This window comes from Mesoplodon bidens (assembly GCF_964165515.1).
Source record: "Mesoplodon bidens genome assembly, chromosome: X".
Taxonomy (NCBI): domain Eukaryota; kingdom Metazoa; phylum Chordata; class Mammalia; order Artiodactyla; family Ziphiidae; genus Mesoplodon; species Mesoplodon bidens.
Genome location: NC_138163.1, coordinates 95,901,844 through 95,925,658, shown reverse-complemented (window position 1 = coordinate 95,925,658; position 23,815 = coordinate 95,901,844). Strand labels below are relative to the sequence as shown.

At 39.8% G+C, this 23,815-nt stretch overlaps 1 protein-coding gene across 5 annotated transcripts in view; it reads right to left on the bottom strand.

Annotated features, from left to right (window-relative positions):
• The window catches only part of SHROOM4 (shroom family member 4), a 207,674-nt gene that overhangs the window by 90,454 nt on the left and 93,405 nt on the right, over window positions 1-23,815 (bottom strand). For 4 of the 5 annotated variants that reach the window (XM_081222328.1, XM_081222333.1, XM_081222330.1 and 1 more), the window contains one exon: window positions 11,894-12,045. The exons of the other annotated variant lie outside the window; for it this stretch is intronic. In XM_081222328.1, the coding sequence (XP_081078454.1) occupies window positions 11,894-12,045 (152 nt within the window). The remainder of the gene's footprint in view (window positions 1-11,893; window positions 12,046-23,815) is intronic. 5 annotated transcript variants of the gene reach the window in all.

The window sequence follows — 23,815 nt, the reverse complement described above, 5'->3', positions numbered from 1 at the left end:
TGGCACTCGATAAATATTCTTTGAATGACTTGGGAAAAAAATATATATAAAATCTCATTTAATCCTTACAACAAACTTGCAAAAGAGGCATTAGCATTCTCATTATACAGGAGGGAAAAGAATGGCTAAAAGAAGTTATGTAAACTTGTTCAAAGTCATGGCAGGGTCAAACACAATAGACTATAAGCTACATATGGGCAGGGAATGTGTCTGTTTTATTCTTTATGGTATCCCCAGCAGTTAGCTCATTATCTAGATTAGAGAAGCACTCAATGCATACCTTTCTTAATGTATATGTATAACTGATTCACTTTGCTATACACCTGAAACTAACACAACATTGTAAAGTAACTATACTCTAATAAAAATTTTAAAATATATATCTTTTTTATTGAAGTACAGTTGACTTACAATGTTGTGTTAGTTTCTGGTGTACAGCAAAGTGAATCAGATATATGTGTGTGTGTGTGTGTGTGTGTGTGTATGTATACATATATATAAACATACATATATACATACATATATATTCTTTTTCAGATTCTTTTCCATTATAGGTTATTACAAAATATTGAATATAGGTCCTGTGCTATATAGTAGGTCCTTGGGGTTTTTTTTAATATATATAGTAGTGTGTATATCTTTTGAATAGGAGGAAGCAAGCAAGCAAACACATACTTGTATGAACACAAATCATCACCCAAACTCAAAAGAATAATTGAATCTCAAGAATTCATCAGTTGGCCTCACATGTTTGTTGGTTTAAACATTCTGTGATTTTTTTTATGCAGTCTCACTTGTAGACAGTGGTGGTTCTCTTTCAGTCCTTTTAACCTTTAGATAGTCTCAAGGTCTTCTTTTTGGAGGATGTTTATACCTTCTTTTTGGAGGATGCTTCTTTTTGGAGGATGCATTAAACGTTTTCTATAAAGAGCCAGGTAGTAAATATTTTAGGCTTTGAGGGCCATATGTTCTCTGATGGAAATACTCAACTCTGCCATTGTGGTATAAAAGCAACATGTAGATGAATGAACATGCCTGTATTCCAATAAAACATTATTTACAAAAACAGGTAGCGGGCCAGATTTTACAATAGACCATAGTTTACCTATCCCTGTTTTATAATAGTACTTCGATTCTTCCATCTCTTGCCTTTCCAGGACTTCTCTAACACTGTGTCAACTGTGAAGCTCCTCCTATCCTTGGTATATTAATACATGACAGGACAAATAGAGTTTTAATGAGTTTTAACAGTTAAACCCCTTCCATTTAATAACTGTAGATGGCAGAGGCATAATCACGAGAGAGAAATATCAGCTTTCTGATCTTGAGGAACTTTCCTCAAAATAATAAAGGCCATATATAGCAAACCCACAGCCAACATGGTCCTCAATGGTGAAAAACTGAAATCATTTCCACTAAGATCAACCACGAGGGAGGTTGGCAGGGAGCCTGGACAAAGCCCCAAAATGTGGTTCCTTCTCCAATCATGTTGGTAGAAGATCTGGACACCAGGTTTGCAAAGAAAAAAAACTTGATTTTTCGGCTTTTTTTCATCAGTGAACCTAGACTTGGTCACTTAAAAACAGGCTCACAAATAACCATACCCATAAGAGACTGCATGCAATCTCATAGGCCAATTTAGGTGACCATGAAAACTATCAAGTGGACCAATTACTCATATTCTCTACTTTCCTACTACCCTACATCAGGATGTGTAAAAAAAAATCTTGAGTATTAATCAAGAAGAAAAGGGAGAAGACTCAAATCAATAGAAATAGAAATGAAAAAGGAGAAGTAACAACTGACACTGCAGAAATACAAAGGATCATGAGAGATTACTACAAGCAACTATGCCAATAAAATGGACAACCTGGAAGAAATGGACAAATTCTTAGAAATGCACAACCTTCCGAGACTGAACCAGGAAGAAATAGAAAATATGAACAGATCAATCACAAGCACTGAAATTGAAACTGTGATTAAAAATCTTCCAACAAACAAAAGCCCAGGACCAGATGGCTTCACAGGCAAATTCTGTCAAACATTTAGAGAAGAGCTAACACCTATCCTTCTCAAACTCTTCCAAAATATAGCAGAGGGAGAAACACTCCCAAACTCATTCTACAAGGCCACCATCACCCTGATACCAAAACCAGACAAAGATGTCACAAAGAGAAAACTACAGGCCAATATCACTCACGAACATAGATGCAAAAATCCTCAACAAAATACTAGCAAACAGAACCCAACAGCACATGAAAAGAATCATACACCATGATCAAGTGGGGTTTATCCCAGGAACGCAAGGATTCTTCAATATACACAAATCAATCAATGTGATACACCATATTAACAAATTGGAGAAAAACCATATGATCATCTCAATAGATGCAGAGAAAGCTTTCCACAAAATTCAACACCCATTTATGATAAAAACCCTCCAGAAAGTAGGCATAGAGGGAACTTTCCTCAACATAATAAAGGCCATATATGGCAAACCCACAGCCAACATGGTCCTCAATGGTGAAAAACTGAAATCATTTCCACTAAGATCAGGAACAAGACAAGGTTGCCCACTCTCACCACTCTTATTCAGCATAGTTTTGGAAGTTTTAGCCACAGCAATCAGAGAAAAAAAATAAATGAAATGAATCCAAATCGGAAAAGAAGAAGTAAAGCTGTCACTGTTTGCAGATGACATGATACTATACATAGAGAATCCTAAAGATCCTACCAGAAAACTATTAGAGCTAATCAATGAATTTGGTAAAGTAGCAGGATACAAAATTAATGCACAGAAATCTCTTGCATTCCCATACACTGAGGATGAAAAATCTGAAAGTGAAATTAAGAAAACACTCCCATTTACCACTGCAACATAAAGAATAAAATATCTAGGAATAAACCTACCTAAGGAGACAAAAGGCCTGTATGCAGAAAATTATAAGACACTGATGAAAGAAATTAAAGATGATACAAATACATGGAGAGATATACCATGTTCTTGGATCGGAAGAAACAACACTGTGAAAATGACTCTACTACCCAAAGCAATCTACAGATTCAGTGCAATTACTATCAAACTACCACTGGAAAATTTCACAACTTGTATGGAACACAAAGGACCCCAAATGGAACAGGATAGGAAGCCCAGAGATAAACCCACGCACATATGGTCACCTTATGTTTGATAAAGTAGGCAAGAATATACAGTGGAGAAAAGACAGCCTCTCAAATAAGTGGTGCTGGGAAAACTGGACAGCTACATGTTAAAGAATGAAATTAGAACACTCCCTAACACTATACACAAAAATAAACTCAAAATGGATTAACGACCTAAATGTAAGGCCAGACACTATCAAACTCTTAGAGGAAAACATAGGCAGAACCCTCTATGAAATAAATCACAGCAAGATCCTGTTTGACCCACCACCTAGAGAAATGGAAATAAAAACAAAAATAAACAAATGGGACCTAATGAAACTTAAAAGTTTTTGCACTGCAATGGAAACCATAAACAGGACGAAAAGATAACTCTCAGAATGGGAGAAAATATTTGCAAATGAAGCAACTGACAAAGGAATAATCTCCAAAATTTATAAGCAGCTCATGCAGCTCCATATCAAAAAAACAAACAACCCAATCCAAAAATGGGCAGAAGACCTAAATAGACATTTCTCCAAAGAAGATATATAGATTGCCAACAAACACATGAAAGAATGCTCAACATCATTAATCATTAGAGAATTGCAAATCAAAACTATAATGAGATATCATCTCACACCGGTCAGAATGGCCATGATCAAAAAATCTACAAACAATAAATGCTGGAGAGGGTGTGGAGAAAAGAGAACCCTCTTGCACTGTTGGTGGGAATGTAAATTGATACAGCCACTATGGAGAACAGTATGGAGGTTCCTTAAAAAACTAAAAATAGAACTACCCTATGACCCAGCAATCCCACTACTAGGCATATACCCTGAGAAAACCACAATTCAGAAAGAGTCATGTACCACAATGTTCATTGCAGCTCTATTTATAATAGCCAGGACATGGAAGCAACCTAAGTGTCCATCAGCACATGAATGGATAAAGAAGATGTGGCACATATATACAATGGGATATTACTCAGCCATAAAAAGAAACGAAACTGAGCTCTTTGTGGTGAGGTGGATGGACCAAGAATCTGTCATCCAGAGTGAAGTAAGTCAGAAAGAGAAAAACAAATACCATATGCTAACACATATATATGGAATCTTAAAAAAAACAACAAAGGTTATGAAGAACCTAGGGGCAAGGCGGGAATAAAGACACAGACCTACTAGAGAATGGACTTGAGGATATGGGGAGGGGGAAGGGTAAGCTGGGACAAAGTGAGAGAGTGGCATGGACATATATACACTACCAAACGTAAAATAGATGGCTAGTGGGAAGCAGCCGCATAGCACAGGGAGATCAGCTCGATGCTTTGTGATCACCTAGAGGGGTGGCATAGGGAGGGTGGGAGGGAGGGAGACGCAAGAGGGAAGAGATATGGGGACATGTGTATATGTATAACTGATTCACTTTGTTATAAAGCAGAAACTAACACACTATTGTAAAGCAATTATACTCCAATAAAGATGTTAAAAAAAATTCTGAGTCCTTCTTATGTGCCATAAGCTGTACTAGGTGCTGAGGACACAACAATGAATATGAAGCAGCTGCTCCCCTCATGGTTCTTCTAGTCCAGGGGTCAGCACATTTTTTTCTGTAAAGTGCAAAATAATATTTTTTTGGCATTTCAGTTGTGACAGTTCTGTCACAACTACTGAGTTGTGCCATCATAGTGTGAAAGCAGCTATAGACAATATGTAAATGAATAGGCATGGCTCTGTTCCAATAAAACTTTATTTATGGACACTGGAAATTGAGTTTCATATAATTTTCACATGTCATAAAATCCTATTCTTTCTTTTCCCCAACCATTTAAAAATATATTTTAAAAAACACTCTTAGTAGCAGGCCATCCCCAAAAAGGTGATGGGTTGGATTTAGCCCATGGGCTAAACTCCTGGCCTGGTGTAATGGGGAAGATAAACGTAGAAACAGATTATTTCAACACAATGTGATAAAACCTACTAGAGTTCTATGGGAGCCAGAGAAAGTTCACCTAACTCAAGCCAAGGCATCAAAGAAAGTACCCTAGAAACATCCCCAGAGCTGAATCTTAAAGGTTAATATGAAGGCATTAACTAAGGAAAGAAAGAGGAAAGTATGCTCCAATAGAAAGCAGAGAATGATCGGAGTCAGAGGTGACAAACAGCATGAAATTCTTAGGGAATGGTATTGCTCTAGCACAAAAGACAAGTGTCAGATGAAGTTGCAGGTATGGGTAGGGATGAAGATATACAATGTCTTATTTACCATGCCTCTGGGCAACGAAGGCCACTTACAAGTTTCCAGTAGGGGATTAATATAATTGAATCTGTATTTTAGATTTACTTCTGTGGCAACACCTTGGCAGACAGATCTGAGACAGCCAAGAGGCTACTGAAATAGTCCAGGGGAGAGATGATAAGGGCAATAGTGGTGAAAATAGAGGGAGGAGTGTAAATTCTGGAAATGTCTAAGAGGTTAAATCAACATGGCTTAGTGAGGGAGAACAAGGAGTGAAAAATGACTCAGGTTTCTCACTTGGATGGCTAGATGGATGAAAGTACCACCAACTGCTATTGGAAAGGGAGAGAGTTTTATAAGCCAGATAATGAGTTCAGATTTATACACATTGCCTTTCAGTTTCTGCTGGGTTTTCCTGTAGAGATGTTTACCAGGCTGCTGTGCATATGAGCTTTGGAGAGAGATCAGAACTAGAGATATAGTCGTGAGCACAGAATAGTGTAAAATGATATTTGAGGGCTTGATGATATTGAAGAGCAGCTGTAAAGAGAATGGGGTATGTGAAAGCCAGAAAGAGGTAAGGCTGTTATCAGAGAGTTGAATTTAGTCTTTCTCAGCTGATTCCTGAGAATTAAGCCCGAAGCCCTCAAGACAGTGGTTCTCAAACTGTAAGCTTTACACCTGGAAAGCTTGTTAAAACATATTGCTGAGTACAACCCTCAGAGTTTTGATTCAGTAGGTCTATGGTAATGCCCAATAATTTGCATTTCTAACAAGTTTCTAAGTGATGCTCGCCAGTAAGAAACACAGCCCTGAAGAATCCATTGTATGTAATGAATTAACTTCTCTCTTCTGCATCTAGCACACTCCTAGTTATGTGCCATCCTTGGGAAAATTGAGATAATGGTCACTCAACTTACTTTCTTTCTTCTGTGATTCAGATAAGGAACTCCAATGGAGAAAGACTGGAAGGTGTCAGGGTTCCATGATTGAGTCACCAGACCCCAGCCTAGGTTAGACATTCAATAAATACTTGTTGACTGAAAGGTTGGCACAGTCCATGGTACAGTCGGGGGGAGTGAGCTGCTGATATAGAAAGGTTTATCTCTGAAGTTGAGATCAAGGACCCATAAGACTAAAGTTTGTGATTCTTTACAAGAACAATGAAATCTTTCAGTATGACGGCAGGAACTGGGGGAGAGAAGATGATGGTGAAGCAGGTGCCAAAGTATAAAACGGAAGTGGGAGAATGACCTGCAGGCTGATAGCTGACATTGGTAAGGAAATGAAAATGATAAAACCTGCTTGTTTGAATTTCAAAAGGGATTTTTGTGTGAGGGTAGAGGAATAATGGTTTAGAAGTTGTCTGTGGAAAGCATGCCTAAACCAGGGCATGTGTATATACAATCCATCAAATTGTGTCTTAATTTTATCATTACAACAGTGTCCTGAGACTTTACCCACGTGATAAAAAATAGCGTCTACACATTTTCTCTTTCTGGACAGTTTTGTAATTTCCAGCATAAACAACTTCTTTCTTTCATACATATTTCCTACTAAGGTCATTTCTAAGAATTGTATGTGTTTGGTTGCTATCGTGAATGGGATATGTTTCTCCTTATAGCTCCTCATTGGTTAACGTGGTCTCGTTTTAAATTAAATTTGTGCTTCTTTGACTTATCCTTTGAACTGGTTGTAACACCTTACAATTTTCTTATTAATGTTAAATAAAAATCTTTAACACGTTCATTTTTCTATCGCTATGAGTTAAGATTTTATCTTTTTAAAAATTATCTTTTAACATTTGCAATGAATTGTTATTGTCCAACATTACTGAATTAGATTTGATAGAATTTCATTTATAGGTTTTCCATCTAAGTTCAAAAATTGGATAGAGGGCTTCCCTGGTGGTGCAGCGGTTGGGAGTCCGCCTGCGGATGCAGGGGACGCGGGCTCATGCCCTGGTCCGGGAGGATCCCGCATGCCGCGGAGCGGCTGGGCCCATGAGCCATTGCCACTGGGCCTGCGCTTCCAGAGCCTGTGCTCCACAGCAGGAGTGGCCACGGCAGTGAGAGGCCCGCATACCGCAAAAAAAAAAAAAAAAAAAAAAAAAAAAAAATTGGATAGAATGTTCTTTTTGGAGCAGTTTGTCAGATGTTGGTATCAGAGTGATGCTACCTTCAAAAGCAATGTGAATAACTCTTCAAGGTGTTCAATTGTATAACATTGCTATAGAATTGAATTTGTCTATTCCTAGAAAGTTTGAAGGAACTCACTGGTAAATACATCTGACCTTAAAGTATTTGTAGAAGTTTCTCTTTGATGATTGTTTTCAATGTTTTTACAATTACAGGTCCATTTAGTTTGCAACTTCTCAATAATGCTTGCCATTTAATATTTATTAGATATTTTAAATTTCTCTGAGATTTTCAAATTTATTAAGGTACAATTTAGTAGTATCCTATAATTTAAGAAGCCTTTGTATTTGCTCTTATATTCCATTTATCATTTAAATTTTATTTATAATTCATCATTGTTTTCTTGATTAAATTTGCTAGAGGCTTATCTACTTAATTCATCCCCCCATTAAAAAAAAACCTACCCGTTGGCTTCATATTATATTGGATTCTTAGTCACATAATTTCATTCTTCATATTTAATAATGAAATATTTAAGGCTATAAATTTACTCCTGAATATTACTCTCAAAGATTTGATAAGTCGTGATCTCGTTTTTGTTATTTTTTATTAGTCTGCCAGTGTTTCTTTGAGCTAATACTTGCATATAAATTGTGTTCTGAAATATTCATGCAGTTGAAGACTTCTGCTTACATTTGTTTTCAAGTTTATAAAAGTTTTACATTATCATCAGAGAACAGAGAAAGTGTGCCTACTTGCAAGAGTTTGCAAAGGTTTTCTTTGTGGCATATCAATGATCATTTTTTAAAATGTTACCAGAATATTTGAAAAGATAGTGCATTCACTGTCTATAGAATACAGTTTTGACATTTATTAATTAACCCTATGAATTATGGTTTTCAAAACTTTGAAGTATATAGTTCAGGTCTACTTTATCTGATACAGTTAAATTACGTTAAAGTTTCCCATATAGACATTTATATAATTTTTTTTCTTTTATTAAAGGTTTTTTCTTTACATATTTATAGTTATATCCTTTTTTTTCCTCAAAGAATGGTTTCATGAATACCAATCCTTAATATAGTCTGTATCTTCTATCTCTTGGGACCAATGTGATTGTATGGTTATTGGTCCTGTTTTGTTTTCTTTTTTTCAAATAAATAAGTGACATGAATTGATGCTTATTTGGAGAATGGATTGATTGGAAGGAGGTGAGACTACAAGATGAGAAGCCAGTGAGAAGACTATTACAATGGTCCAGGTAAGAAATAATGAACAATTGGATTAAGACAAGGGCTACAGAGAGGTTTTTAGCAAGTAGAATAATCAAGACTTGGAATAACTTGGATTGAAGTGGCTTGAGGCAAGTGAGAAGAGTTGAGGGCAACACCTAGATTTATGACTTAGTTAACCATTATCTAAAGAGCAATATAGGAGGAAGAGCTGGGCTGGCTTTTCAGAATAAGCCATTTTCTGAAGTTCCTTCTTTATATATTCGCCCACAAACACTCAAGCTCAGACCTAAAGCTCAGTGTTGAATCTTCGTCAGTTGATTGCTTTACTCAAACCAAAGACTTTCTGCCTTAGTATAAAACACTAGGCTAAATATTATATTTCATGGAGATCACATTTCTTTTACGTGCTGAGAGCTCTTTCATAAATTAGAAGAATAACTTGGACCAGGAAAGAAGGAATAAGTGTCCTACACCATCCCCAGGGTAGTCCATAGGTGAAGGTTAAGTTTTCCACAAGAGGGCAGCATCACCTAATAAATTATGTCATTGAACGCCTCCTCCAATAGGGGTTGAGACGGGGAAGGTGAAAGGGTAGACGACGTAGGTTCTGGGAGCCATAGGACCTGCCACACCATGAAGACCAAAGGGCCCGATTATCTCCAAGGCCATAATTATAGCCACTCTTAAGTGACTGGTAGTGGCAGATGTCACCACAGCAGGGAGAAAGAAGACATGGAGCTCACCAAGGGAGGATGAGTGAGTGACACACCTGAACACTCTCATTCTTATGACTGGATCAGAAGCCAATACGGATCATGTCTACATTCTTTCTAAGTGCTGGTACCTCTGTATAACCAGTATTTCTCAAGGGGCTTTATTTCCTGTCAGATCTTTTTCACCCCTAATGGTTTCCCAGCAAATCTTGTCTCTGAAGGTTAGGTTGCAAAGCACAATACAGTTTGATTATCTCCTTATTTCATAATGGTGTTTGGTTACTCCAATTATGCTTCTTTTATACCCTAGGGAAAGGAATGGGACTGAAATTCACTGAGAACCTATTATGTTAAAGGCATTTTACATAAATTGCCTCACTTAATCATCATCCTACTATATAGGAACTATTATTTCCCATGTGACAGAACCAGGAAGTAGCATACATGTGTCTATCTGATTCTAAAACAAAAACTTCTAAATTCACCAAGCTGCCCCTTTAAGAAGGCTTATTTAAAACCTAAATTATGACCTATCCAATACTGAGTCAGTGACAATGTGTCTATTGTATAAGACATTATTTAACATGTCACCTCTTACCTAGGTACATGGGCAGGCATGGCTTAGTCTTATGTAGCAGCAGGTAATATAATAAATCAATGGGATCCTATATAACTTCACCCTTACTAACTCAAAATCTTTCCCCCTAAGTATTCTCTCTCCTCAGGATAAATCATTTTGCATATAGAGCAGGAGAACAATGGAAAAATTAAAGATGGCTTCTGTGTTTCTGGCTTGGTTGACTAAGGGCATGGTGGTCCCCGTCACTGAGATAAGGAGCTTGGGAGAAGAAGAAGATGATGCATTAGGTTTTGAGCATGTTGTGTGTGAAATGCTTCTGAGACATCTAAGTATAAATGTCTAGTAGAAGTTGGTTATAGGGGTCTGGGGCGTAAGAGATCTAGTCATCCACATACAGATGATAATTGAAACTCGGGGACCAGGTGAGATTTTCCATGGTATATTGATGAAATTAGAAAGGGTAGAATTAGGGGAAACACCAACATTTAAGGGATGGGCAGAGGAAGAGCAGGTGGCAGAGGAACCTCATTTTAAAAAATGAACAGAGAGATAGAAAAAGAACAAGGAAATGGGGTATCTTGAAAGCAAGAAAGGAGAGTTTCACAAAGAAGGGTGTAATCCAGAGCAACAATGTCAAACGCCACACGTAAGTCATACATGATGAAGACTAGAAATAACCCATTGACTCTGACAACTAGGAGGTAATACATATATTTTGACAGAGTAGTTTCAGTGGACTTCTGGGGGTCAAATTCAGACTGCAGTGGGTGGAAACCTAAACGGTAGGTGACGGTAGGTGAAGTAGAAACAGTGAGTATAGACTCGCCTTTTGAGAGACTGGATATGAACAAAAAGAAGACGGGGCAGAAGCCAGAGGGGGAAGTATGAGTACAGGAAGACACAAAATTTTTTCTAATAAAAATAATTAAGATGGAAAAACTTAGGCATGTGTATAGGATAAAGGAAACTAACAGAAAGGGAGAAGTATGAGCTCCAGGAGTAGAGAACAAAGATACAGCAGCAGAATGAAAGGGAGACCTATGGTAAGCTCACCTATAGGTGGATGCTTTGGCAGCAGTAGAATGACTGTCCCTATCTTCCAAATATGTCCTTATCTTCCTCCTGCTTGTGCCACTCCACTTACCTAGAAAGCCTTTCCCCTCCTGATGGTTTCTTTGTCAAATTCTACCTGTCTTTTAGCTTAGATTCCACCTCCTCTATGAAGTCTTACCCTAACCCTCTCTTCTGAAGTGCTTTCTCTTTCTCTTGAACTCTAATAGCAATTTCTGTCTGTTCATTTGACAATCACCCTTCACCCTGTGGAATCTCCTTTATGGCTTTCTTTAAAAAATGTATTGCTAATTAATTTGTCTTATGCGTGTCTTTTCTCCCCTGTTAGACTGTACACTCTTCAAGGGCAGGCTTCCTGTCTTAGAGTTTGCCACAGCCTCCAGAGTGTCTAGCATGGCTGGGAGTAGGATCTCTTTAAATCTATGTGGTTCAGCAGTGGCAGCCTTTTATGAAGGAGGATTCAGAAAAACACTGGTTAGGTAGGCCCTTGGTGTGTATTGAGTCATTTAGTTCTCTCAAAAGCAAATGAGGAGAGTGAGTCTTGCAGAGGTAAAATAAATTTATGCAAGATGACATGGGTAGTATGGGATAGTGCCAGGATTTGAACCAAAGGCCCTTTCTCTTATGCCATTCTGCTTCAGTTGTCTGCAAAATTCTGTTCACATGAAACACCTCTTTCCTTGATATTGATAGAGACATGCCTCTATTGAGGCTTTACTACCAACCAAGTGGTTTCAGCGGCCCCTGCACCTTATAGCAAATCTCCCTGTGCCTTACCTCCTGACAATCAGCTTGAGGATCCGGAAGGAGCCTTTGATGAGGATGAGGGCCTCTTGGCGGGAGCCATACAATGGAGTGCCATTGATATTCACCAGCTCATCACCAGTCCTCATCTTCTGGGACAAGGCTGCCTTGCCTCCATCTTCAATCTGTGTTGCAGAGGACAAAAAAGAAAGCAGGTGGTGAGGCGATTCCTTCCCCCAAATTCTACTTCCTGGCTCCTCCCAACTTCTGAGCCACAAATAGTCCTGGGGGATGGCACCAAGACGCTCCAGGGAGCAGCTAAGAAGTTGATTATAGGCCATTATTTACTGAAGGAAAAGCTTTGGCAAGCCCTTGAGGAAGAAAACAACACAGACATAATGCACTCTTTGCCCTGGAGGAATCAACAGTCCATTTGGGGAGACAAGTGCTTCTAAATAAGAAAACGATGTTCGAAGGAACTCCACAGTGTGGGCATGGAATAGCAAATTGTGCACACAAATTAGAGCCAGAAGAACTAGGATTCAGCAAAATGACCTTTGGCAAGTCCTTCTCTCTTTGGGCAGGTTCTGAAGTCTGACAAACTTGAGTGTGAATCTTGGCTCTAGTACTTCCTAGCTCTCTGACCCCAAGCAAGTTACCTAACATCTCCATGTCTCAATGGCCCCATATGTGAAATACAGATAATAAGCATCCCTACCTCACAGGGTTGTTAGTATGTGAAGTATCTGGGAGCAAGGGGTTGACTCTGAAGACCTTGAAGGTGGCTTCCAGCTCAACCTTCTGTGAGTGGAATTGCAAATCCAAAAGATACAAAGTAACCGATCATTTATCTATATCTCTTCAACAAGTATGTTGTTGACAGTGGGCACTGACCAAATGCTGGGAGCATGGGTGTTCACTGTTCCACCATAGCCTACAGTATTTCCATTGGTCAAGGGCAATCTTGGCAGGAATGTAGTCAGGCTGGGGCATGGGCATTGAAAGAAAAGGAAGAAATAATAGCCACTAGGGTAGGCAAAAGCAAAGCAAAGCAGAATGTTCCCCCAAGGATCCTTACTTACGGCTACTTTTGTATGTGACATTTCTTCTACTACAAAGGTGAGTTCCACCGACTGGAACATCAATTCCATCCATGGTGGTAAGAGTCATCTCATCCATCCATTAATCCATCCTCAAGTTTTTTTGTTAATTTCTAGTATGCAGGGGACAACATGCTTAGTGCTAGAGATACAGAAATGAACAAAGTACACACAGCTCCCAGATTCAGGGGTGGGTTACCATCTAAAGTTCATATGTCCATGGAGATGGGCAGGTGAAAAAAGGTCCAACTCACTAATGGAATCAGGAAGAGGTGTTTGTTTGTTTCTCTCAGAAGCAAAAGAGTTGAGGATGATTAAACCATACAATTCTTAGGGAAAGGCAGGTTCTAAATGGTGCAGCTAAGGGCTGGTCTTTGCTGCAGGTGTTTTTACATTTACTTCTACTCTTGTTCCAATCTTCCTTTCAGTCCTTTATAGCATCCCTCCAATCTATCCCCACACCACGTAAGTTAGAATATTGCTGAGCTTTAGGTTGGCCAGCTCATGTGCAATTTGGCAGATGAGACCTCCTGAGTTCAGAAAAAAATGTTAATTCAGGATTTTAAAAATCCCATCAAATAAATGGAAATTCTGAGTTAAATCACAGACTGTTATTAAATTTATTGCTGCTAACCCAACAATTTTTAAAATTAACCTTTGTCTGACAAATCATAGGTTAGCCAAGTGACATTGAATATATATATACCTTTGTTCCAATACCTGGGCCACCACTCAAGACAAAACAAGCCAATATTGGTAAATGGGGAACAACTCTCAGCAAATTAAGTAGGATCACACTCTTATTTCCATTGTCATTATCATTATTACTTCACAGTCACTGCTGCCAAAAACAAAGAAAAAAGAAAAAGAAGAAGAAGCCAAGTGCTGTACTTGAATTTCAGAAGTTCTGTTTGAATGATTCATTCCTTTGGCATCCATGGAAGGCCCTCAGCATCAGGCAGGACTTTCAACAGGCATCATCAGCCATTTGAAAGAGCTTCCTCAGGCTAACAAAGAACCACAAACAAGAGTCTAACTAATGAATGCTAATAGATTTTTCCTGTTGATGTACATTAGTCTTAACTCACTCTACCCATTTTTAAATTCATATAACTCAATTATCCATATTACTGTTAACCATAGCAAGTCTTTCCTTCAATATGTATTGATATTAAGTACCACCTCGGGTTAATTAAGCACTTTGTTACATCAATAAGATTTGTTTATTCTAGACCAGAAAATGAAAGAGGGGTACCTTTTAAACTAAAATGCTTAATTATGGCTGCAGCAAAAGATCAGGCATTTTGCATTCCCTACTGCCACTTTGTTGGCCACTATCTGAATCCTTGCAGGGACTCTTTCTTGGACTATAGCCTCAAGCCAATTGTCCACGCCCCTTTTTCTGTTCCATGCCCTTTCTCAGTCACCAGCAGCATCACCTTCAGAACATGAATAATAGTAACTCCATTTTAGCACAAGTTTGAGGGTTCGCAGACAACAAACCAGCAAATTATGGCACCAAATCCCAAAGTACAGACAGGTCCAGATCAGGAAATGAAACTCCATTTGGTTGAAGAGCCCTTGGACTATACCCCAAACTAGCCCTTTCCCAAACCCAGGGCATTTACTGAGCTATACAACAGATTCCTTCTTATTCCTCCTAACTTTTGGACTCTTTTAAAAAGTATTGCTCATGGGTCTTCCTCCTCCCCCCTCCACCTCTAGACTCCTGGGATCCAGCACGCCTTCCATTTATTGTTTGGCATCCTGACAGACAGTTCTCCAGGTTGATGGCTCAACCACATATTTGTTTATATAGAAGATAAAGCAGCTGTTCATTTTTCTAGCAAGGAAAAGGAATGAAAAGGAAAGGAAAGGAAAGGGAAGGGAGGGGAGGGGAGGGGAGGGGAGGGGAGGGGAGGGGAAAGGGAGAAGGGAGGGGGGGAAAGGGAAGAAGGAAGGGAGGAGAAACAATATGTATATTCTCCTATAAAAGATTTTGTTTTTCCCTTCCCACTGTGCCACTCGTAACTCTGGCTGGGGCACAGAAGAGGTGTGAATCAACAAACATGTTGAGAATAACATGTCCTTCTTGAGAGGGCTGTATAGCATCATTTGATGCTGTCCGTTCAGTAAGGCTGGTCAACTTCCCAGCTCTTCCTGAATCAGCCCTTCAGGGTGGCTTTCTTGTTTCATTTGAAGTGTTGTGAATTCTCAGATTGGACCCAGACGCATTGGAATGTCAGTATAAACACACACCACAAAGCCCAATGTAAACGATGGTTAACTTATGTGTCATTTTGGATTATCCAAGTGATCGCTGGGCTAGCAGTGAGTGGTCCAAGTAATTGAAAATTGATTGCATAAAGGTCATACAGCCAAAAGCCAGCTGTTGCCTGGAAAGTTGGGAAGAACTGATTGACCTTGGACAAGTCCCTTTCCCCTCTTTTGGCCTCTTTCACCCTTACTGGTAAAACGTGGGGGTCTGACTAGATGGTCTCTGACGACCCGTGGAGCTCTGACATTCAGTGACCTGTGTACAGTTAGCAAACTCGTGCATTACCATTCTGCTGACACAGATAATCCCACTGTGCTTTGCCTTCACCTATGTTTCACTCCTTCGAAACTAATCAACATCCATCTCTCATTTCCCTGTGGTCTTTATCCATTGTTTCAGAGTGGTCCATCAAGGTTTGAACACTTATAAAAGCACAGTTGGGACACTGAGAGAAAGAGATTCCTGAAGCCCCATTTTGTGCTAATGAGCTGATGAATTGGAAATTTTTGATGGATCTTCTATGAAGCATGAAGTGCTCTAATAACTGTCAACAAAGTGACAAGTTGGCCACTTGAGAGTAAAGGCAAAGGAAAATGGACTTAACAGTACTTACTGGCTTTCTAGTAGCTTTTATACTAAATAAAAGATACTAGCAGATACTTGCTTAGGTCTCTTGACTAAACTAGGAAATATGAGAAAGTGAAGGAAAGAAAAGTTAAGCCAGATTTATCTTGGGGGAAAAATGCATCAGCAGGAGACATGCCATCTGCGACAATAACCAGCAGGTACTGAATGCTTATTACAATAGTGTAAGAGCAGTATTAAAGGTCAATGGCATGATTGTGAATACCTCTGCTTGCTACAAGAAATTTATTGGAAAAACTAGGCATTAACTGAAACTTTGTTGGCCAGTTCTAGGAGCTTCTAGAACTTCTAGAACATGCCACAGCACATGTTCCGCAGAATGTTCCGGCATTCCACGGGTTCATCTGGTTGGCTGAATCCACAGATGCAAAATCCCATGCATGGGGGGGGGCACCTGTAAGGTACTTGAGCTTCCATGGATTTTGGTATCCACGTGGGGGTCCTAGAACCAATCTCTCACGGATACCTAGGGACCACTGTACCCGCCCGTTCTCCTACCTCCACCAGCGTGTCCATTGTCTAAGAAGGCAAATAACATAGTTAATTGTAATGAATTGATTTTTTTTTGACTACATAAATGGAAAAGGTCCACCTAGAATACAATAGTTATATTGCTTTTTTTAAAAATAAGTATATCCTCTGAATGTCTTTTTATCACTTTTTGAAAGATTTTCAAGTTTTTAGTAACACTCCAGACACCAAATCAGCAATTTGGCCTTTTCTGGGGAATCAATAGAGAGAAAATGTAGAGATGGAGATAATCTGTCTTTGAGAAGTTTAACTATTAGGAAGTAGGATCATCAAATAATAAAGTCTGTGCTTATTCTGAAACTTAGTTTGACTTGAGCAGACCACAAGTTGGGGGCTGTTTCTGATCTGCCCTCTCTTACCCCATTGGTATCCCTTAGAATCTGATCATGCTAGGAGAGATCAATCAGAGTGTCCTGGACAAGGGAGATACAGGCTTTGAAACCTCTGTGATCCCTTTGCCATGACTTTCAACGGACTGATCCCGGGTTGCAGACAAACTGCCTGCCCTAACTTGTTTCTTTTAGCAACTTTCTCCCTTCAGAATCCCTCCCAAATTCCAAAGTAGTCTAGATTTGAAAAATAAGAAATTGCTGTTCCTAATTTCATCTTCCCTACCTTACCCCAGCTTCCCAAAAGGCAAAACAGAAAACAAAAACCTCTCTCAAATAAATGAGAATTCAAAAACATCACCCAATTAAAAAGATGTAAGTAGGCATGGTTCTAAGTAGTAAGTCCTATATGGAACTAGACTGAGGAGGTGAACACCAAAGGAAAAGATATTCTTTACCTTACCAGCTAAGAATCCTACAAGGGGCTGCCCCAGAATGTTCAGTTCTGTGGATCACGCCCATCGGCTCTCTTGATCTTGGACCAAGGGAGCTATGCTGTGCCCCACAGTATGACCTATCCTTACAGACAGCTCCTTCCTCCCCAGCTGCTTAATTACCATCTATTTTACTAATCCTCACAAGGAAAGCTCTCTAAGCTACAAATCATTAAATTTCCCCGGGGATTACCCCAAGTCAAATTCTAAGTATCTTTGCCAAAAAGCCAGTCCAGAGCCAAGCTCAGCTCTAGGAACTTGGTAATGAGAAAAGGGATAGGGAGTCAAGAGCACTGTACCCTACATCAGCGACCAAAAGCAAGTCTGTCTTTGCTCCTACCAAGTCAGATTAGTCTTGCTGTCTCCGTAAGTCAGGCAAGGGAGAACAAGCATCACTGTGCAAGAGCAAACTCAGAGTTTCTTACATTATCAGCAAATATGCTCATTGGGGTCCTCTTCACACTTTGTCAACTCTCGCCATTTGTTAACACTGAAGGCTTTTGCTGACATTAATGTTATCAGTGTTTGTCAAAAATGTCATTTAGTCTTTGGTGCTTTAGAACAGTAGTCTCCAGGGTGGATTTATATATCCCAGGCTATGCACAAATGATCTACTGGAAAGGGTGATAATGGAAGTTCGGTTTATATTTATCTAATTTTTTTTTAAAAACCAAGCTTTAGGGCCTCCCTGGTGGCGCAGTGGTTGAGAGTCCGCCTGCTGATGCAGGGGATACGGGTTCGTGCCCCGGTCTGGGAGGATCCCATATGCCGCGGAGCGGCTGGGCCCGTGAGCCATGGCCTCTGGGCCTGCGCGTCCGGAGCCTGTGCTCCGCAACGGGAGAGGCCACAACAGTGAGAGGCCCGCATACCGCAAAAAGAAAAAAAAAAAAAAAAAAAAAAAAAAAACCAAGCTTTATTAGTATTTAATATTGGTGGTGGTAGATTGTATCGTCCATAAATAAAATTATGTATATTGGGGACACATGCTCAAAACATTTTTACTGACATAAATTTTTACTAAAAAAATTTTGGTGAGATCATAGACTTCAATGAGAGGGCTAAAACCATAAAGCTTTCAGAAGAAAACATAGGAGAATATCTTTATGACCTTGAGGTGGGCAAAGTTTTATGGGCAGGATACAAAAAGCAATAATCATAAAAGATATAGTGTTATATTGGAGTTCATCAAATTTTAAAAAAGTTCATTTAAAATGTCACTGAAAAAGTGAAAAGCCAAGCCACAGATTGGAAACATATTCATAATACGTATATCTGACAAATGACTTACATTCAGAATATAAAAAGACATGCAAATCAATTAGAAAAACACAACCAATTGGCAAAAGACTTGAACAGGAACTTCACTAAAAAGGTATGTACAACAATATGAACTCCACATTTCTGGTGGGAGTGTAAAATTGTACAACCACTTTGGAAATCTGTGTACCTAATTTAGCACCTAGAAATTCCACACCTAAGTATCCCCAAGAGAAAGTAGCATATGTGGCCACAAAAAAAAGGACTTGATTATTCATAGCAGCTTTATTCACAATAGACAAAAACTAGGAATAATCCATCAAAACATACCTACACACAAAGTAGCACACTTCATAACAATAAAGAAAGAACAAACTACTGATACAGGCAACGAAATGGATGCCTACCAAAATATTACACTGAGTGAAAGAGACCAGACTAAAACAATACATACTGTATGATTCCATTTTACTTAAAGGACAAGAACAGACAAAACTCATCTATGGTGATAAAACTCAGACTAGTAGTTACCTTGAAAGGGTGTACTGACTGTGAAGGCACATGAGCATAACTTTCAGGGGTGCTGGAAATGTTTTACATGTTAATCTGGGAACTGATTACATGGAAATATACACATCTAAAAATTCACTGAGGGCTTCCCTGGTGGCGCAGTGGTTGAGAGTCCACCCGCCGATGCAGGGAACACGGGTTCGTGCCCCGGTCCAGGAAGATCCCACATGCCGCGGAGCGGCTGGGCCCGTGAGCCATGGCCACTGGGCCTGCGCGTCCGGAGCCTGTGCTCTGCAGTGGGAGAGGCCACAACAGTGAGAGTCCCGCGTACTGCAAAAAACAACAACAACAACAACAACAAATTCACTGAGATATGTGTTTTATATATATATATGTATAAAATATATATATATATATAACTTATTCCTTAATTTAAGAAAGAATTTTAAAAATTAAGAACTCTACACTATACGGATATACAGATTATATTTCTGAGGTAGGGCCCAAGGATTGGGCACTATTTTCACATACTCATAGCTTTAATCAAGGCAAAAACATCTCACTTAAAGGGTAAGTCTTTACAATAGGCCTATAATTTATGAATTTGCCCATTGTTCCTCTGGGCTTTGAGACAGTATTCATCTGCTCTTCTTCCCACACCCACCCTTCCAATAAGGTGGATGATTTCCGTAGGAAATGAAAATGAAGACAAACATTTTGTTTTCCTTACCTGCCAACTGGTAAAGATGAAAAGTGGTTTTTTTTAAATCACCAGCCAGTTTCTATCTTGACATATCATAAAACCGGAATCAATCCCTCATCTAATCTTGGAGCCATCCACTTCTGTTCCTCCTGTCTCTCCCAGATACCTCTCTTTGTCATGGTCCCTAGGGTTCCTGCTACCCACTCTGAGAAGCAGAACTTTAGGTCAGGCCATTGTCACAGAGGCAACAATCTCTTCTTCAGGTATCATTACTGCTTCCTACTGGATTACCTATGCTCCTTAGCTGTCTAATAAGCTATGAATTTCAGTGGTACAAGTGAGCAAAGAACCTTGCAAAGCTGATGTGGTAGAGGGAGTTCAGGGAGGACCGGGGTGGAAGAAACTTGACAAAAGGATATGGTAGCATGTTAAGGACTTTGCTCCTGACTTCTAGAAGCAGTTACCAGCAAGAGTTCACTGTATACAACCATGATATAAGCTCCCCTGTATAGGGTTAAAACATAAGTCTAAAACAAACCAGAAAGTCCATGATGCCACCCAGCATTAAGAGAGTATAGTATGCAGATCTAGTGGCTGAGCCCAGGGGGCTGAAAAGACAAAACAGTCTTTTATATACCACCTAATAGAAAAACACTGTAAATAGGACACATTAACTTATTGGCATTTATGAACTGTGCATGAATGCTTGTAAGAAATGCCCAAATTAAAAATACAAGTGGGTGTTACTTTTATCACCAGATTACTACACAGAGATGGAAATTATTCTTCTTGGATTAATATAATCTTTCTTTCTCTAGTACCAACCTATTTTTGATGTAAAAACTATTCTTCAAGTTGATCAAAAGTATCTTTTTAACTTTCTAGCTGAATGTGAATGGGTTAGATACAGCCTTCCAGCCCAAGAGAATGTGATTAACTATCTGGAATCTGAACCATCCCATAGCCAAGTTCACTCAATAACTCATTTCTGGTTCCCTGAAGCCATTTATTTATAACCCATTATGTAAAAAGCTAAAGACAATTTCTAAAGAGTGCACGTACCCCACATTAGTCATTTCTGACTAGAAAAAGACCAAAGGACTAACACCCTTCCGGGAAGGGACGAAAGGCTGCCTCTGGAAACCACTAGGCCAGCTCTACCGCCTGGAACCCACTTGTCCAGCTTCCTAGGCACCCGTGTGCCCTCTGCCAACGTGGACCAAGGGGTTGCAGCGGGGGTGCCGGTGGGGGGCTTGCTTCCTATTGCCCACAGCTGGGCCCCTGCATTCTGCTCCCAGAACATTGTTTGCCTCTGCCCAGGTCCCCTTCACCCAGCAGTGATTTGAATCTTTGGTCTTCACTTAGCCCTTGGAACAGTATTAGATAAAGATGGGGGGGAAAGAGGCATTTAATTTCCTCTCACCCTTCTGCATAACTGCTACCAAAGCAAACAACTCCCACAGAAATAACCTACCAAGGTATATATACATGTTGCAAAGGGAATAACAATACCATTCCTTACTGACCCTAGGACAGATCCAGTGTTAAATTAAACCGGCACACTTGCCGCTGCTTTCACATAGTGCTGCAAATCTGGGAGCAAGTAAGCCATCATACTGTTGTGTTCCAAGCTACTGTCCTGTTCACGTGGTGGCTGAGAAGTGACATACCATCTCTTTTCCGCTCAGTGAGATGCGTCAATAACAGAAAACAAAACTGAGTTTCCACAAATGAAAAAACCTAAAGGGAGAGAAAACGTACTCAATTGTTCGCGTGTTAGTGTTGGATAGGGACTCTTACATCAGAGCGCATTTCCCTTTGCAATGCCGGGATTTGCTGGGGCAGAAAATAAGGAGGAAATGATGGGCATTTGAGCTCAAGGTCTGAGGAATCAATAAGGGTAAAGCAGTACAGAAGCCTTTCTCCTGATTAGCAGGCTTGCTTTTCAGGTTAAGGCTCGATGAAAAGAAAGAACCAAACTTTTGCCTCCTGCCATACTCACTCCCCCACTTAAGATTTTAAACACAAAGGCAGAGCCCTGCCCCTTCCCCTATAATGGTTGACCCTTCTGACAGTGGACTCCACAAACCTAGGCACTGAGGGTGTTTCTCATAGCCAAGGTCGCTCTGGTGCTTTTCCTCCTCCCTCCAAACTTTCTCCAGCCCTCTCTAACCATTTCCCTTGTGTACACACTCACTCTTTCATCCCCACCTCTCTCTCCCCCAAGAATTTGAGCTTTCATTCTCTGTTTTAACCCCCACATCCACCCCCCTCCACCAGTGCCTCTTCCTGGGTTTCTCTGTGGGTAAATATCAAGCAGCCCTATCATTAACATCTGGCACTTATGTTTACTAATTGAATCAGAGAGACCAAGGAATGATTCTTACAGTGTAAATAGCAGCAGATTAGAAGCCCTACACAATCTGGCTATGTCTGCCTTTCTGGTCTCATTTCCTACATGTACTGCAGTCATACCAAACTTTCTGTTCTTCAGAGAGGTCAGGCCAATCCTCACCTCAGGACCTTTGCACTTGCTGTTCTCTCGGTTGAGAACATTCTTTTTTAGATCTTTATGTAGCTCCTTTCATCATTCAGTTATCAGCTCAAATGCCACCTCCTCAGAGAGGCCTTTCCTGACCACCAATATCAAGTAGATTCCTTCTTTGTTTCCCCCACCCCAATCCCCATCATTCTCCATCACGTTACCTTGTTTTATTTTCTTCACAGAATTGATCATTTTGCATTATTTTATTTATTCCTATATGTGTTGACTTTCTGTCAGGATACTTGCATTATAGTGAGAGAGACAGACAATGTCTTTTTACAGTTCTATCACTGGACCTAGGAAAACAAACGTCTGTACTGAGTACATAGTATTTGCTCAATAACTCTGTTGAAATTAGAATTAGAAGGGACCTCAGGATATCACCCCACTCATTTGCCTAATTCTGGACAAGTAACATTATTTTCACTTTTCCGATCATGTAACTGAGATTCAGGGATGTTACGTGACTTGCCCAAGATAGAGAATCTGTTAGGCTTCAGATATTTTCTTCTGCAAGGTTGTGACAAAGCACTTTTGTTCTCCATGGGTATATTGCTAGTCATGATCCTTAACTAGAAATGCAAAGAGTTCTGGTTAAAGAGGCACTTTAGGTTTCCAAGCCTTTTAAAAAGCATTGTTATTATTGGCTCAGAATTATTATCCTTTGAGCTAAACATCTCCTCTTTTTCTTTTTTAAATAGATCTTTATTGGAGTTTACTTGCTTTACAATGTTGTGTTAGTTTCTGCTGTATAACAAAGTGAATCAGCTATATGTACACGTATGTCCCCATATCCCCTCCCTCTTGAGCCTCCCTCCCATCCTCCCTATCCCACCCCTCTGGGTCATTGCAAAGCACCGAGCTGATCTCCCTGTTCTATGCCGCTGCTTCCCACTAGCTACCTATTTTACATTCGGTAGTGTATATATGTCCATGCCACTCTCTCACTTCGCCCCAGCTTCCCCCTCCCACCCCGTGTCCTCAAGTCCATTCTCTATGTCTACATCTTTATTCCTGCCCTGCAATAGCTTCATCAGTACCATCTCCTCTTCTTGGTGAGCGCCCAGAGGTGAATGCTAGACTCTTAATTTGGTGGGAGGAATGAAACTTTTAAGTAAATTTAGGTGCATGGCAACAATACCTTGTATCCGTATATGATTCTGCTTAGTTTGTAACATTCCCGGCCTTAGGAAGTTAATTTAAAACACACACAAGCCCTCACAAACAGACGTGAACACTGAGAGATTTAACTGCTCCCAGCATCTGGGAATTCAAAGTAACATCTACTCTACCTTCCTGTGTACAGAAATTACAACAGGCTCCTTCAGTCTACCATCCCTGGAAATTTTAAGAGCAAATCCAGACGATGGGCATAAACCAAATTCTAATTTGATTTAGTGCTTAGTTAACCAATTCCCTCAGACCCCTAAAAAGGTGTGTGTATGGGACCCTCACCAATGTTTGAATGTAAGTTAGCCCTGACCCAATTTCATGTAACTATAGTTCCCTCCTTAAAGGCCATTTGTTCAGTGTTTAACTAAGTGTGATTTAGTGTTTATACTT